We start from the raw sequence: 14900 nt of genomic DNA, 5'->3' as shown, positions 1-14900 counted from the left end.
GCTGTCAGTCTCTCCTGTATCTTTACATCGTTACATTACAGCCTTTGATATTATTATCTAACGTTACTCTGTTTTACTGCTCAGCAGCTCCTCTGGTCCAGACTGTCCTGCTCCTCCTCAGGACCAGTCCTTTTCCTTCTTTGAAAATATTTTTCAATATTAATCTGGATTGAGGGAGCAAACATTCAGAATCAGAGTTAAAAAGTTAATATTAACGATATCAGTCCACTCAGTGGATACTGACTAGCAGCTAGGCTATACAGCGTGCTAATCTCGGAAACTCCGCTGTATTCCGAGTAACGTTAACTGTTAATTCTTCTTTTCGGGAATTCAGTCGGCCGTCTTCTTGGCATGGAAAAAAAATATCCCTCACGCGTGTGCAGTGGGAGGAGAACAGATGGGTCCGGTGAGAGAGCGAGTGAGCGAGAGAGAGAGAGACAGAGACCGAGCAACAGAGAGAGAGAGGGGGATCAATAGAGAGAGCAAGCGAGAGAATAATAATAATATACCTGGGCGGCCCGCCCAAGTAAAGTCTATGTTTGGGAAACACTGATAAGGCATGCATTCCTCACATCTGGAAACTCGATTAGGCTGACAAATCACCACCGACATTTATACAAACAGTCATGCTGACAAATGGGAGGCTTTCCAGATTTTCTCCAACACTCGCCGATCATGGTGCAGAACACTCCTAGTGTCCTTGACGGAGAGCCAGGTTCAATACTGAGAGTGTAGAACAAAATGTTGTAGTATTGTTGGAACGGAGAGCGTACAGCAAATACAGAGTTGACAGATGTTTGTACCCGGGGTCAACGAGCACAAATCTAGTAATTAAACCAACATTTTTAAATATCCAGCTGGTGGAAACAAACAAACCAAAGGGGGAGAATAGCTAGTTACCCGTTTGATGCAATATCATTTCAAAGGAAAGATACAATCCATTGGGTCCAACATGCTGTGGTTCTCCTGTTACTTGTGCATTATGGACAGGGTCCCATGTGTTCAAAATTGCAAAGGAAAACCAGACAGCACCGATCTTGTGCCATACTGTGCCAAACCACACCCAGGTCCAACACAGGTACAGCATACAGCACCGTACTGCTGCAGTGGAAACATCTCAACAAAATAGTGTTCTTGGATGTTGATTAACTTAAGTAAAGTCTTTGAGTACCCTGAAAAGCGCTCTATAAAATAAATGTATTATTAAATTATTAATTTTATTATTACTATTAAATCACAAAGTCATGTGCTGGTTACATTCACATACGGGACACGCTCATGCATGTGACTCCTAATAGTGTTGAGGAAGAAATGGAAAAGTACCAATACTAAACAACATTCCTATAATATGCAACCTTTGACCCATATTTACATATATTCAACACCTTAAGTGCCTAAACTCAAGAACACTAAGTCTGCTTCACCATTGTAAGATTACGTAGCTTCAACTCTAAATATGTTTATAAGCACCAAAGTAACATCATGTGTGTTTCTCACAGAACTGTGGGCCTGGAATGTGCAGAAGCCCATAACTCACAGACAACACTGACCAAATGGCCTTGACAATATATCTTTCTATCTTCTAAAAGATGGTGGTCGCCTCTTATTACACATCTTCTTAAAGTGATAACACTACAATTGTTATTGGTTGTTCACTCTTGTTGATATGACCTTATACTTTTTGACCAAGAGCTTTATTATATTCCATCTGCATTAACATAATCAGAAATATTCGAAAGAAATATGGCTCCCAACCTGTCAGATTTCCACTCTCTCATCCTGAGTTTTCTCCCACAATTGCAATACAAGGTTCACATAGCATCATAGCATAAATGAATACACATGAGATGAACACACATGAGATGAATACCAGCATGTGCAGAGTAAATAACAATCAGTCATCAAGTTTCCTTTCTTCAAATAACAATTCTCTCCATGTTCCAGGGTGATGACACACAGAATGGCCTCTGGGGTTTGATGTTAGGTTGCCAACAAAAAAATGTCTTAATAGTGTGTGTGTGTGTGTGTGTGTGTGTGTGTGTGTGTGTGTGTGTGTGTGTGTGTGTGTGTGTGTGTGTGTGTGTGTGTTTCAGGGGAGAGGATAACCACTGGATCTGTAAACCCTGGAACCTGGCCCGTGGACTGGACACACATATTACTAACAACCTGGACTACATCATCAGACAGAGAGAGAGCACACCTAAGGTACACACACACACACACACACAACTTTATGAAGCCAGCTTGCATATTGACTATGTATAGTGACTTATATAAAGTGTTTAGATGTGTCTGGATCCACTGCAAAGCTTAGAAACCCTGCTTCCCTTTATCTACATCTCCTCCTATATGTTTGGTATAGATTTAATATGGGAAATCAATAAGCGATAATTCATGATGGCAATGACGATGATTCAGTCAAGTCTCCCTTTTATATTTTGTACATTCAGAGTATATTTCAGCATTTAGTTTACTTTCTTGTCAGTGAAGGCATGGCAGCTACATCTGAATCGTGAGCAAACTTTATTGACGCTTGACACAAGTGAACTACTACGTTTCTACAGTTTGGGAGGGGCTAGTCAAGTCAAATATATTTGCATAGGGTGTAATTACAGTTACAGCCTGAAAGGGCTTCACACGGCCACATTTTAACACAATAAATGAAAAAGGACACCCCTCCTCCAACCATAGACACTCAAACAAAGCAAGGAAAACTCCCACGAAAAACTCCTAAAAGAAAAAAAGGTGGGAGAAACCTCGGGAAGGGCCTCACAGAGGGGGATCCCGCTTCCAGGACGCTCAGATGGGCAACAGGTACCAAAATTGGGCGAACAAAGATTAAATGTTGACGACAAAATGGAACTGAAACAAAATGCCCAGAAAGTAGACAGTAGATCTAAACAAAATACACAAATCCGCTCCCTTGGGTGCTTGGTGCCTCTTGTCTGCCTGTCCCCACCTGGACCTGGGCTCAATGTAAACAGTCATGATCTACTGCAGCAATAATTCTGACTAAATTCGGCTTATTCCACATTGACAGCTAGTGGGGCGCAGTGGCCTCCCATTGCGGGAGGCCACTGCGCCACCTGCATTCCCTCAAGACTGTGTGTGTGTGTGTGTGTGTGTGTGTGTGTGTGTGTGTGTGTGTGTGTGTGTAAGATAACCATCTAGTGGCCTCTCAGAATAAACAGAGGAGAACTGGAACCTCTGGCCCCACCAAACCCAGAACAACAGCTCTCATTTTGTTTCTTATGTGTCTTTGTCCTTTATTTTTTGTCTCTTGTGTGTTTTTGTTTTTGCCTGAATGACGTCAGGTTTGTGATAAAGAATTCCAATGCATTTTTATGTAAATTGCAAATAAACTTGAAGCATATACAGTCTTTCCCCCCTTGGCTCAACCCACACTTACAACGACATCAATTGAACATCATATCCTGCAGTTACTAATTCTGCTAATTCTTTCTTCAGCCCACTTTCGGTCTCTCTGTGTCACCCATACTTTTGTTCTGGCATGTGCGGATGTACTGATAGCGGGCAAGTTAAGTGTCCTCCTGGTCGATAGAAACTGGACCCACTGACTCCTGAGTTCTTACAGGTTAAGAGGAGGTCAGAGGAGAGAGATCCAAATTCTCCTTTACGCCGGCCGCACCATTTATTCAAGCTTCTCCGCTTTTCTTTTGGCCTCTACAAGGACTACGCTTGTGATTAATGCAGCTGTCAAGAGTCCCTGAGCGCCAAACTGGCTTCAGGCCAGTATTCATATTATTTTTACAGGGTCTGGATTTTAATTTGTTTTACATAACCCTAGTCTTACCTATCTCTCCTTGTGGCTTATGGCTTATCGACTCTTTCCTACTCTTACGCTACAGAATAACGTCCTTAAAATGATGTTGAGCTTTGGTAATACCTTGGTTGTGTAGCTTTATGTTATTAAACCAGCAAGTGTAACACCGAAATCCAGTCGGAAGAATTTCAGTGCTGTATAGTTTTTTTTTTTTAATATATTGTCAGGATCAGATTTTTTTTTTCATTCGTTTATGTGCTAGAAGCATGGTTTGGAGAAAAGGCAGTGAGTGGAGAGAGAAAGCACGAATTTCTCCAAGCAACAGAAAACAGAATCCAATTTCAACAGCACTGTAAAAAAAAAAGAAATCTCAGACCAAGTATCTCATTCAATGCAATTAACTTCAGCTTCACTTTTATTATCATATTGCCTGACTTACAATCTAAATACAAGCTAAATGTGTCACATGGAAAAGTCCAAACATAAAATCACAAGCATAAATATCAGTTCCGACTTAATACGTATGCCACTGATCCACTTGGTCAGCTTATTATCCTCCTCAAGCTCTCAGCCCTGTCAGTCAGACACGCTGGTCCTAAACTGTAATGCTGTAGCTGCAGCTATCAGACAGACGCTTCTGATGTTTATACAGTTTCCAGTGACCTTTGGGTGTATTGTTTTACACATCTGCATCCTGTCATGAGTCTAACTTGGTGAAATCCATCAGATGAGAGGTACTTTCTAGAAGCGAGAGCCAACTTGTCCATCTGTGACGTGGGAGTCAGCTCTGCAGCTGCAGTTGACTCGCTCCTCAGATGTTTGCCTCACCTATAAGCCGCTGTTTCCACTGCCTTCTGCTGCTGCTGACACATTTGGGGCATAGCTCTTTATAAAGGGGGGCAGCCTGTTTTGAAAGACAGTGTGTGTTTATAATGGATAGCGTCTATAGGCAGCATGAGATGTGAAAAGTGCACAGTGCACTATAAGTGGGTTAACATGTCAAAAAGTCAGGTTTTATTCACTTTACTGAAAAGGTTTTTGATCAGTCTCTCGCTATCAGAGTGACAGTGTGTCCGCCAGCAATCGATCAGAAACTCTGGGGTTTTTTTTTTACCGTAAAACAAAAGCCTCCGTGACCGCAGACCATGCCTCGTCTCATCCTGTCTGCTGGAAACCTAGCACCTCTGCTCGTATCGCGCTCAGTGAAGCCTTCAGCAGGCGAGGCGTTCTCTCTTCCTGGGCTGCGCACCAGCGACGGAAATGCGTCATGCGAAATTGCGTCACCTGCAGCTGACTGTTCTAGCTCAAGTCAGCTAACGAGAAACCACATGGGCGCCGATCGACTTCGTTGTCCGTAATGCTGCCTTTACCCTTTACCCACATGTTGGTTTATTGGTTGTTTTTTTATTCTCTGAAGCTCTTTGAGTTCTTGTAGAAAGAGTACCTTGTATAAAGGTCAGGTTTTGTTCTTACCGGTCCATCTGTCTCTCTCTCTCTCTCTCTCCGTCTCTCTCTCTCTGACCCTCCTCTTAACGCACTCATGCTTCTACTCATTTCAAGCGACTCTCGAAGCTTCTTAAAGGTTCTGCACCCACTTCCTGTTTTTCAGGAAGTCTGCACTGGTCTGATCCGGTTTGAACCGCATTGCAAAGCACCGTTTCCTGTTTTTCGGGTATCGGTTTCTGAGAACTGAGGAAGTGTCTGTACTCTGAATTGAGGGGGGGAACTTTCTGTCCAATTTCCAATTTCTTAAGCTTAAGAAAAATAACATTTTAAGTGAAATCCTTACCTTTAAGTAGCTCTATATTGAAGCAATTGATCAGATTTTGGTCAGAATCAATCAGTATGAGGGACAGTAGGTTCCAGGTTGAAAATGGGCGGAGCTATGCATGAGGCAACGGTCTTAGCAGAATAACTTGAGATGCTAAGTGCAGCCAACCACAAGACATCTTCCTGTTATTCTCAGAAAAACATGGTCTTGTGGTTGGCTGTCTATGACAACTGTCTATGATGAAGGTAAAAAGAGTGGAGCCTTTAGTCAAAATACACATTTCTATTTCACTGGTTAATTATTCCTTTTCACTCAGTTTACTGGGGACCCCTGGAATCCCCTCAAGGACACCTGAGGGTCCCTGTACCTCACCCGTAATACTTACCTTATGACACCTCACCTTATCGACGATTTATTATTTTATCTTCTCTTATTTTGTATTTTGTGTGTGTGTGTGTGTCCTTGTCTTCCAGGTGGTGTGTAAGTACCTCGAGGATCCAGTCCTGTTCCATAGGGAGGAGGTGGGAATGGTGAAGTTTGACATCCGCTACATGCTGATGCTGCGCTCGGTGGAGCCCCTGCGCCTCTATGCCTACAATGTCTTTTGGCTGCGCTTTGCCAATAGGTGGTTGGATATGTCTACTTGAGTGTGTGGCTGTGTCTGTGTGTGTGTGTGGCTGTGTGTGTGTGGCTGTCTGTCTTTCCTCTTAAGACACCGGTGGAGTGTTTCTACCTGGCAGTGGACCAAAGTTTCTTCAATTGTTTTCTTAATAAGGTTTTCTTGGGAGTTTTCCTTGTATACCTCGAGGGTCTAAGGCTAGGCTGTGTAGGACAGGTAGGCTTGCTGTCTCTTGCTAAAACTTGCTATTGTGTGTCTTTTGCTTTGTTTTGCTTCCTTGAGTTTGTGTTACGTCATTCTGTTCTGTGATTGATTGTTGATCAGTTAGATCTAGGTAGGCTCTTTTCTTCCTTTGAGACTATTCTTGAGACGTAATTGTGATGAAGGACTATATAAATAAATTAACTTGAACTTGTTAGACATACACACATGTACATGCATACAAACAGGTAACGCATATACATACAAACACACACAAGTTGTTACCTCTGCTCCTGTAGTGGTCTTGTGCAGCTACAAAGTTTTGGACCGGCAAATCATGTAATTTTTGCTGCTTTGGTGTTGCCTTTTATAACATTACACTGTTTTTATGAGTTAACAGCTAGCTAGCAAGCAATAATTAACAAAATTAAATAAACGAAAAACTCTTACCATCGACTCCAACAATTGATGCAACTGTGCTCCAGGCGTCATTTTTGAGACGTTTATTCCTGTAGTCTTTCAAACAAAAGTTATAGAGAGCTGGGAAGCTTTGAATGGCTGGATCAACTTCTCGTCCATTTTGCAACTGCCAGGCAAAACTATTGCTCGTGAAACAAAATCGCATGGGTAGGAAAACAAGGAAGTGCTGAAATCCGTTCAGCTGTGGCCAACTTCTCTTGGCCGACAAGCTTTGGACGAGTTTCCTTGGTCGCTCAGCTCTCTAGGAAATGAATGGACTTGGGGTGACTTGTTGATCATGTTGCTTGCAGTGTGAACGCACAGTGACGTCTGGGTCAGATCCTCTGCTCTGGGTCAGATCCTCTGCTCTGGGTCAGATCCTCTGCTCTGGGTCAGATCCTCTGCTCTGGATCTGTGGTTTCAGAAGGCAAAAGCAGTACAGATGCCAAGTGAACAAACTCCTCTTAAGAGTTCAGTCATGACTCTACTTGTCCTTATATTGTTCTTGATATCGTGGTTGAACACTGTATGAAATTGGTTCCATTTTGCCGTCTGTCTGTGTGTGTGTGTGTGTGTGTGTGTGTGTGTGTGCGGTATGTGCAGAAGTGTTTCGGGAACAGCAGTTAAGCGGGTATTGCTTGTCTTTATTCAGAGGGGTGAATCGTTTCTCTTCACCAGTGTCTTGATGTCCTTTGTCTCTCTGATCCAGGCCTTTCTCCTTGGACCATTTTGACGATTACCAAAAGCACTTCACCGTCATGAACTATGCGGACGGGGTGGCGCTCAAGCAGGTACTGTTTTGTTGGTGATCAGCCGCTGGGTAGTAAAACATAATGACTCCATATGCCATCATTTTGTTCTGTTTGTGGCTGGTGACTTCCTGAACTCGACCAGCTGCCTCTGTCTGTCTCCTTTCCCTTCTCTTTTCTTTCCAAACATATTTTTTCATCTGTGTCTTGGTGACCCCTGGTCCTGCCCTTCCCAAGGTCCACAACCCCTCGCGCCATTCCAGCAGCGGGCTTAACAATAGGCTTAATCAAATTGGGGTTATGGCAAGAATAACCATTTTCTTGGTTGGTATAGGAATAGCTTAATCCTGAGTATTGACGAGGTTCTTACAGGTTAAAATGGCTCGGCGAGTCAAGGCACGGATTGAGATTTAGGGTTATCAGCAGTGTGGGTAGGAAATCATATAATGTGACCAGTGACTGAACCAACTTAAATATATGAGAAGGAAAATCGGATAAGGATTCCTAAATGGGAAAATACCCAGAGTTAATGCTTTTGTATGGGAATAAATGGGATAATTATTACAGTCAGGGGTTCTACTTCCTAAAGAGGTGAAAATGATTTTGTTGTCAGAAGACCTTGGATCGCCCCACTACCATAATATACGATAGACGTAGAGGCAGAACACGGCTGGGGTCAGTCGGCACCGTTGGGTCTTCGGCGTTCAGGCAGGCAAGGTACTCTTGGTGGGGAAGAGTTCTTGGAAGCAGCTTTTAGTGCGGATCCAGGACGAGCCACACCGCACGATAGCGTGATTTGAACTGCGATCCACAGATCAGTTCACAGTCACAACACGCAGTTTTGACAGGAGGGAGAGAGGAGGAGTGCTTTGCTTCTCTCAGTCAGAGTCTCTGTTGCGGACTGGCAGATTCTGTGTCAGCTGGGTCTGGGATCGCTGGCCACGCAGTTCCAGTCGGTCAACACGGCACAAACGAACGTTCTCAAGTTTCGAAAGCGGTAGAAGACCACAACAATAGATTGGCCAAACTAGTTCTACTTTTGGTTTGAGACGGGTTGGCGTCCAGGGGGAGTCTACACCTTTTGGCACGGAGTAAAGGTTACACCTCTTTGATTCGATGATCTCCTTATTGAAATCGGACATATCTGACAACACATACAATTTGGATTTTGAGAGAAGTTTCCCTAAAACCGTCATAACTTATACTATCTGTTGTTGTGCAGGGGGTTGGGTTGGGTGGAGCGGTAGGGTGGGTGGGTTAATAATGTGAAAAATGGTGACCTGTAAACCTGGCATTGTGTCTATTGTTTGTTTATGCTTTTCACCAATAAAAACTATTCTAAAAAAATAAAAAATAACTTATACTATCAAGTTACACCAATAATGGCATACTTGCGATGACAACAACCGGAGTTGGACTGCCTACGGTTATAACTCCCGCAATAAATGCCATAATAATCTCCGTTCAAACTCAAAACCATGGAAAAATGCACATGCAAAACACATTCAAACACATAAAATTATCCAGTTCATGTTACAAATGGGGTTTTCGGAGTCTTTTGGGAGAATCTGGAGGGAACTGTGTCTGCGTTTTACAGCCTGCCATCCAGGCAGGAGGGGTGAGTGGGTCCAGTCAGGAATCCTTCTAAACTCACCCAAATGGAGTGGGAATGTTTACTTGCAATCCAGGAAAAGTGGGTGTTAAATCTAGGAAATGTCAGATATCTCCTAGGTTGCCTTTCTGGTTTATGTCCTTGCTTACTCTCTTCTCCTCCTACACTTGTACGTCCTGCGACTGTTTGTTTTTTTATGGCATGGAGCTGAGGGAGGGAGATAGAGAGGTGAGGGGGTCAGGGTGAAAGAGAGCCAGGCCTCTTTATGCTACATTTGCTCGTTATAATGACGATCTAAGAATGGAAGTTCTTCAACTATTGCACAGTTGTACCTAGCCTTGTGTTTGGTGATGAAGGAGTTTTAAGCTGAAACAGAAAACTTCTCACCCCCAGAGGGTGAGCAGAGTGTTCAGAATACTCAAAAGACCAAAAGAAGTCAAATGTCCACACTGAGAATCTTAGTTCAAAACTTTAGTGATTCTTTCAGCAAGCAAAAAGCAGTTACAGAATTCTGGATCAAATGTGCCTCGCCCTGACCAATAACAGCATCAGAGCCAGTCCACAGTCTGACCACCTAACTTCTCCTGATCCAGTATATTTATGCTATTACAGACAAAGAAATGTGCAAGTTGGGTGTTGTCCTCTTCTCATTGGTTCGGGCCATCTCCTCTTCCTCGTCCGACTCCATCCTTGGGTGGACCTAAACTTTAGGGATGATAAGACACACACACACAATCCTGCACAACCTTGGTTATACGTTGAGTGATTTCTCCTGTGCCTGTATCATATCTTCACAGGTCTTGGGTGTGTGTCTGACAGTTGGATAAGGAGTTGCTTTCGAGAAGCTGCGCGCCTGTCTTGCATTTGACTGACCTTGAGCTCCTTACACAAAGTTACCATCACACACGCACCCACATTCCTAATTACTAACAGCTTACAAGTATAAAACACAATCCTATTACTTTAAAGGCTATAATGTTCAAAACAGTTTCATAGCACCCGTGAAGATATTTTATTTACAACAGTGATCTACATTGAAGTCCCACTCCAACCTTATTCACTCTAACCCTGACAGTGAATTGGCCAAGGCCTATCAACCTAGCTTGTGCTCTCGAGCCGAATGTAGGGAGGTCACCCCTGTTTCAACTTGGTTCTTGTCCTGCAACTAGACACGGCAAATGAAAACTGATTCTACCATCATTAGTCAGCTGCTTTACTCTTCTCATGCCCAAGCCCCCCTGAACTGTGTTGATACTTTTACGCACGAGTAATTTTGGTCTGGGGAATTAACACCCAGACTGGGGATGATTTGACCAGACTGAGAGGTTGTAAATGAGATCTCCTGCCCCCTTAATTATCGGTTGAGCAAAACCATTTCACTTCTGTGCAGAGCCGAGGAGAGCTAACACTCGTCTACACAGGAAACTGTACTTCCAGTAACTTGGAATTGACACACACAAGAGCAAGAGAAAAGAAGAGTATAACATTTTTTTTTTATTTACCCACCCAACCAGCAAAATTGTCTTCAAATGTAAATCAGGTTGGTTGAGCAGCCCCACGAGCGCCAAGCTTGAGTAGCTGCTCAACCAAGCCTATATTTGTATAAAGGAATGATCCAACCGCACACTGTTTGACTTTGTTGCCAATTTACTCACATCTTTATTTTTCTTAGGCAAACATCGCGTTTCGCTTGTTGCTTCCTCAGTAAGCGAACCTGAGGAAGCAACAAGCGAAACGCGTTGTTCGCTCCTTAAGCCTATTTTTGCAAAAGTTATAAGAAAAATAAAGATGTGTGTAAATTGGCAACAAAGTCTAACAGTGTGCGGTTGGATAATTCCTTTATAGGGACTATCTTGTATTCCTGCAACCAACCAGCACCTGATTATAAGCGGCTGTGCACGGCCGTTTTGACTACTACAAGCCTATATTTGTGTTCATTTATTGCTTTAAAGTGCTTGTATTTTTTCAGCACTATTTATAGCAAATGATCTGTTTTGTGCATTATACGGTTTCCCACCTTTTCCACTTTATGAAATAGACAAGTGAAATGAACAATAACGATAATGAAAACTGACATAAGGAGTGGTAGGAGTCAGTATTCATGAATGTGCCATGTAGCTGTTATGAAGCTCTTGTTCAGATGTTATGAATGAGTTAAAGTGTTTCCCACTGGTAATTTCTGGTTCCCTCACTCTGTCTGGCTGTCTGCCTCCAGGTGCACTATGATGAGTTCATCCCCATGTTTGAGAAGCAGTACCCACAGTATCCATGGAAGGAGGTGGAGGTAAGTGTGAGCTTCCGATTTGGAAAATGCATTGCATCACACACATAACAACCGATCTCAGATGTTTATGTCTCTCAGTCATGCTCTTGCTCTCATTAGACGATTAAACAAGGACGGAGTTCCAAAATTTGTATCCCTGCATTATTATCATTAATTATTATCATTAATATAACATTTTAATATAGCTGAGTCAATGGAGATGGAGCATTCCTCCTCTTTTCTATTCTGTTTCCTCTCACTCTCTCTCTCTCTCTCTCTCTCTCTCTCTCTCTCTCTCTCTCTCTCAGGCGGAGCTGTTTAAGGCGTTCGGGGAGCTCTTCCAGGCGGCCTCGTCCCGCCCGCCTCCGTACGGTGTCTGTGCCTACCCGTCGTCTCGGGCCATCTACGCCGTGGACCTCATGCTCAACTGGAGCACAGGGGAGAATGGTGAGCATTGGGTCTATACTTAGTTCGTCAGCAGGGGAAGAAACATCCGCTAACGTGTACGCGGCATGAAATAATATTAATATATGCGTTAATACGAGTGCTGTCTTCAAAAGTCATAATATGTGTTGGTTGATACAAGATACGGCCCACACATGATATGAAAACAATGAACAGTGACACAAGAAGAATAAAATCAAAATATAGCTGTGCTTTATGGGAATTATCAACAGTTTAAAAGTGTCTTTGGCCAATCAGATTGCTTGGCTGAAACTACCCACTGTAAGCTGTGGTAGAAAAATCAACACATGCCTAACAGGATGGCTCCGTTGTGTCTATGCTGACTCTAAGTCAAGACATAATATGTGTATTCCTACAGGGGGTTTATCTGGTTGTCTGTGCATCCCGTTACACATAAATGCCTGGTTCAGTGAATCCCTCTCTGAAGAAGTGTGTGTACCTTAAGCTGTGTGCATCTCTTCCTCTTGCAAGAATCTCCTTTAATAAATATATACTCAAATAAGACGAAGCTCTGACTGACCCATGGTGTGTTCATTACAATGCCATTTTTTTTTTATTATTATTTAAGTGAATGAACAAAATGCACAAAAATGTACTTAGTTTTTGTTTTCTTGTATTTTTATATCAAAATACCATAACATTTGCTTCCTGGAAAACTGTATTTTCAGGGTTTATTTCATGGCGTACATAAAAATTCCAACTAATAAGACCATCAGATTTTTGAACAATTTATGACCTTTTGAACACTTTTGAAATTTTTTGTTTCAACTGGAAATACGCTGAATTATGGAAGCAAGACGCCACTGAAATACTGTTTCCTTATGACTTTAATGTCATGTAGACGTCCACTCTCACAGGGAGAGATCATTGTATTTGAAAGAGAAAATATTGCACTCATTTTTTTGTTTCCATGTAATCAGTGTGTTCGCCCTCATCACCACTTTTTAACCGGTGTCCGCTCTGCTCCTGGGTCAGGTGAGCGGGTCATGAAGCCTCAGATTCTGGAGGTGAACTTCAGCCCAGACTGCGCCCGGGCCTGCCTCTACCACCCCTCCTTCTACAACCACATGTTCCAGACGCTGTTCCTGGATCAGGCCGAGCAATGTCCGGTCACACAGATCCTCTGATCGACTCCCCAACACCAGCCAGGCAGACAGCTTTTGTTTTAAGATGGAGAGAGAGAGAGTCGTTGATCTATTATTTTGTATCTCTCTTTTACATCTACTTCTTTCCAACTTTTTTTGAAAAATGGAGAATATGAATTATGTGATGTTTGCCTCACCTCTCTCTCTCTCTCTCGCTCTCTCTCTCTGAATTCCCACACAGACCCGGTTCCCTTTTTTCATTACAGATGAAGTGTGTAGGAGGTTGCTACAACATCCAGCATTTCAAACTCTGTGAATCCCTGTACTGTACAAATGAAATGTAATGTGGCCCCAATAAAAAGTAATTTGGAGAAATTGGGATTGATGATTGAAAAATGGTTATCTTGGGTGTGCTTTTATCGCAAATCGCTGACCAACTTGCATTTCCATTTTAATAAATAATACAACATTTACCTCTCTCCTTGGCTCGAAGTTTTCCTGGCACTTCTCTCTGTTGGTTGCTTGGCATGTTGGTTGTGTTGTGTTGAAGAAAGTGTGGAGCCTCAAGGTCTCCTGATCCAAAAAGGGGGAGACCTTGTGACCGACCGTCAGCTGAGAAAGATCAGAAGGAAATGTAGCTGCTTAGGAAGATAAACTATCTAGGGAAGAGTGCATCCACAGAGGAAAAGTAACAACTTGTGGTGGTTGGTAAAGTCATGGAAAGGAGAAGTGGAGGCGAGCAGATGTTTAAAGAGGAAATGACGTGCAAGTTACACGTTACTTCCTCTTTAAACGTCTGCCAGATGTTTAAAGAACAGATGTCCTGTTACAGATGTCCTGTTACACCATGTAACAGGACTTCCCCAAATCCTTTGTTAAAGGATACGGCTGGTGTTTTTAAATACATTTACAGTCAAAAAACTCCGCCAACAATATACCAAAGTACAAGATGCACGTAGGAGAAGTGGCAGTTCTGGGGATAATAGATGATTTACCATAATATGCAGTTTCCTGCTTCCCCTTAGGGTGTCCTGAAAGACTAATTCATCAGTGGAGGCTTGCTATGCCTAGGCCCCACTTGAACTGACCCCGTATTAGCCTCACTCGTCCCTAAGGCCCTTGGTTTGGTGTGGGGGGGAGTCCCACTAACCCAACTTTAGCCCCCGTAGACCTAGAAGCTGGAAAAGGGATATTTCCTGAGTTCCCCCAAGAGAGAAGGTTAGTAGTTTTAACTTTGCTAGATTTATGACCTAACTCTGTATCTAGACTTTGTTTTAGCCAACCAAGTTTAAACAGGTCACCCTGGCGAGAGCAAACTATTACCCCTGAAAAAGTGTCTGCAGGCTTACCTTTCTTGGTCCCCGGCGCAGAGAAGAGAAAAAAAAGAAGAAAAATGCAGTCTTGGCTTTGTCTTTCTGAGTTTTTATTAAAAACAAAGTATTCTACACAACTATCCCTTTCAGAGGGTTTAGCAGTGTAACAAAAGAGGAAGTAGAAGTGCGTTGAACAAGGGCCCTGTTCAACATGGTTGGCTGAACAAGAGATAGATTTAGGAGAAAGGATACATCTAGAGAAAGGAAAACTACTAACCTTCTCCCTTGGAGGAACTCAGGGAATATCCCTTCCCAGCCTCTAGACCTACGGGAGGTAAGGTTGGGTTAATGACCTGAAGCGAAGGGACTGCCGCCCACACCAAACCAAGGGCCTTAGGGACGAGTGAGACTAAACGGAGGTTATTCAAAGTGAGGCCGAGCCATAGCAAGCCTCCAGCAACACATTAGCCTTTCAGGACACCCTAGGGGGAAGCAAGAAACTACAGCACAATGAAATTACGATAATACAGAAACTTTGACCAAACCAAACGAAGGCTTCATGTTTTCTGTGATGGATTC

The 14900-nt window shown here is 42.9% G+C and overlaps 1 protein-coding gene across 1 annotated transcript in view; it reads left to right on the top strand.

The window, feature by feature from the left end:
• Window positions 1-13493, top strand: part of ttll12 (tubulin tyrosine ligase-like family, member 12) — a 29570-nt gene extending 16077 nt beyond the window's left edge. The window contains exons 9-14 of the mRNA XM_071910112.2: window positions 2094-2205; window positions 6029-6180; window positions 7544-7625; window positions 11411-11479; window positions 11767-11905; window positions 12899-13493. Coding sequence (XP_071766213.2) covers window positions 2094-2205; window positions 6029-6180; window positions 7544-7625; window positions 11411-11479; window positions 11767-11905; window positions 12899-13050 — 706 coding nt within the window. The 3' untranslated portion in view covers window positions 13051-13493. The remainder of the gene's footprint in view (window positions 1-2093; window positions 2206-6028; window positions 6181-7543; window positions 7626-11410; window positions 11480-11766; window positions 11906-12898) is intronic.
• The last annotated feature ends 1407 nt before the right edge of the window (window positions 13494-14900 follow it).

Source organism: Centroberyx gerrardi, chromosome 24, assembly GCF_048128805.1.
Source record: "Centroberyx gerrardi isolate f3 chromosome 24, fCenGer3.hap1.cur.20231027, whole genome shotgun sequence".
NCBI lineage: Eukaryota > Metazoa > Chordata > Actinopteri > Beryciformes > Berycidae > Centroberyx > Centroberyx gerrardi.
Note: the sequence above shows the minus strand (reverse complement) of the source record. Positions and strands in the feature narration are given on the sequence as shown.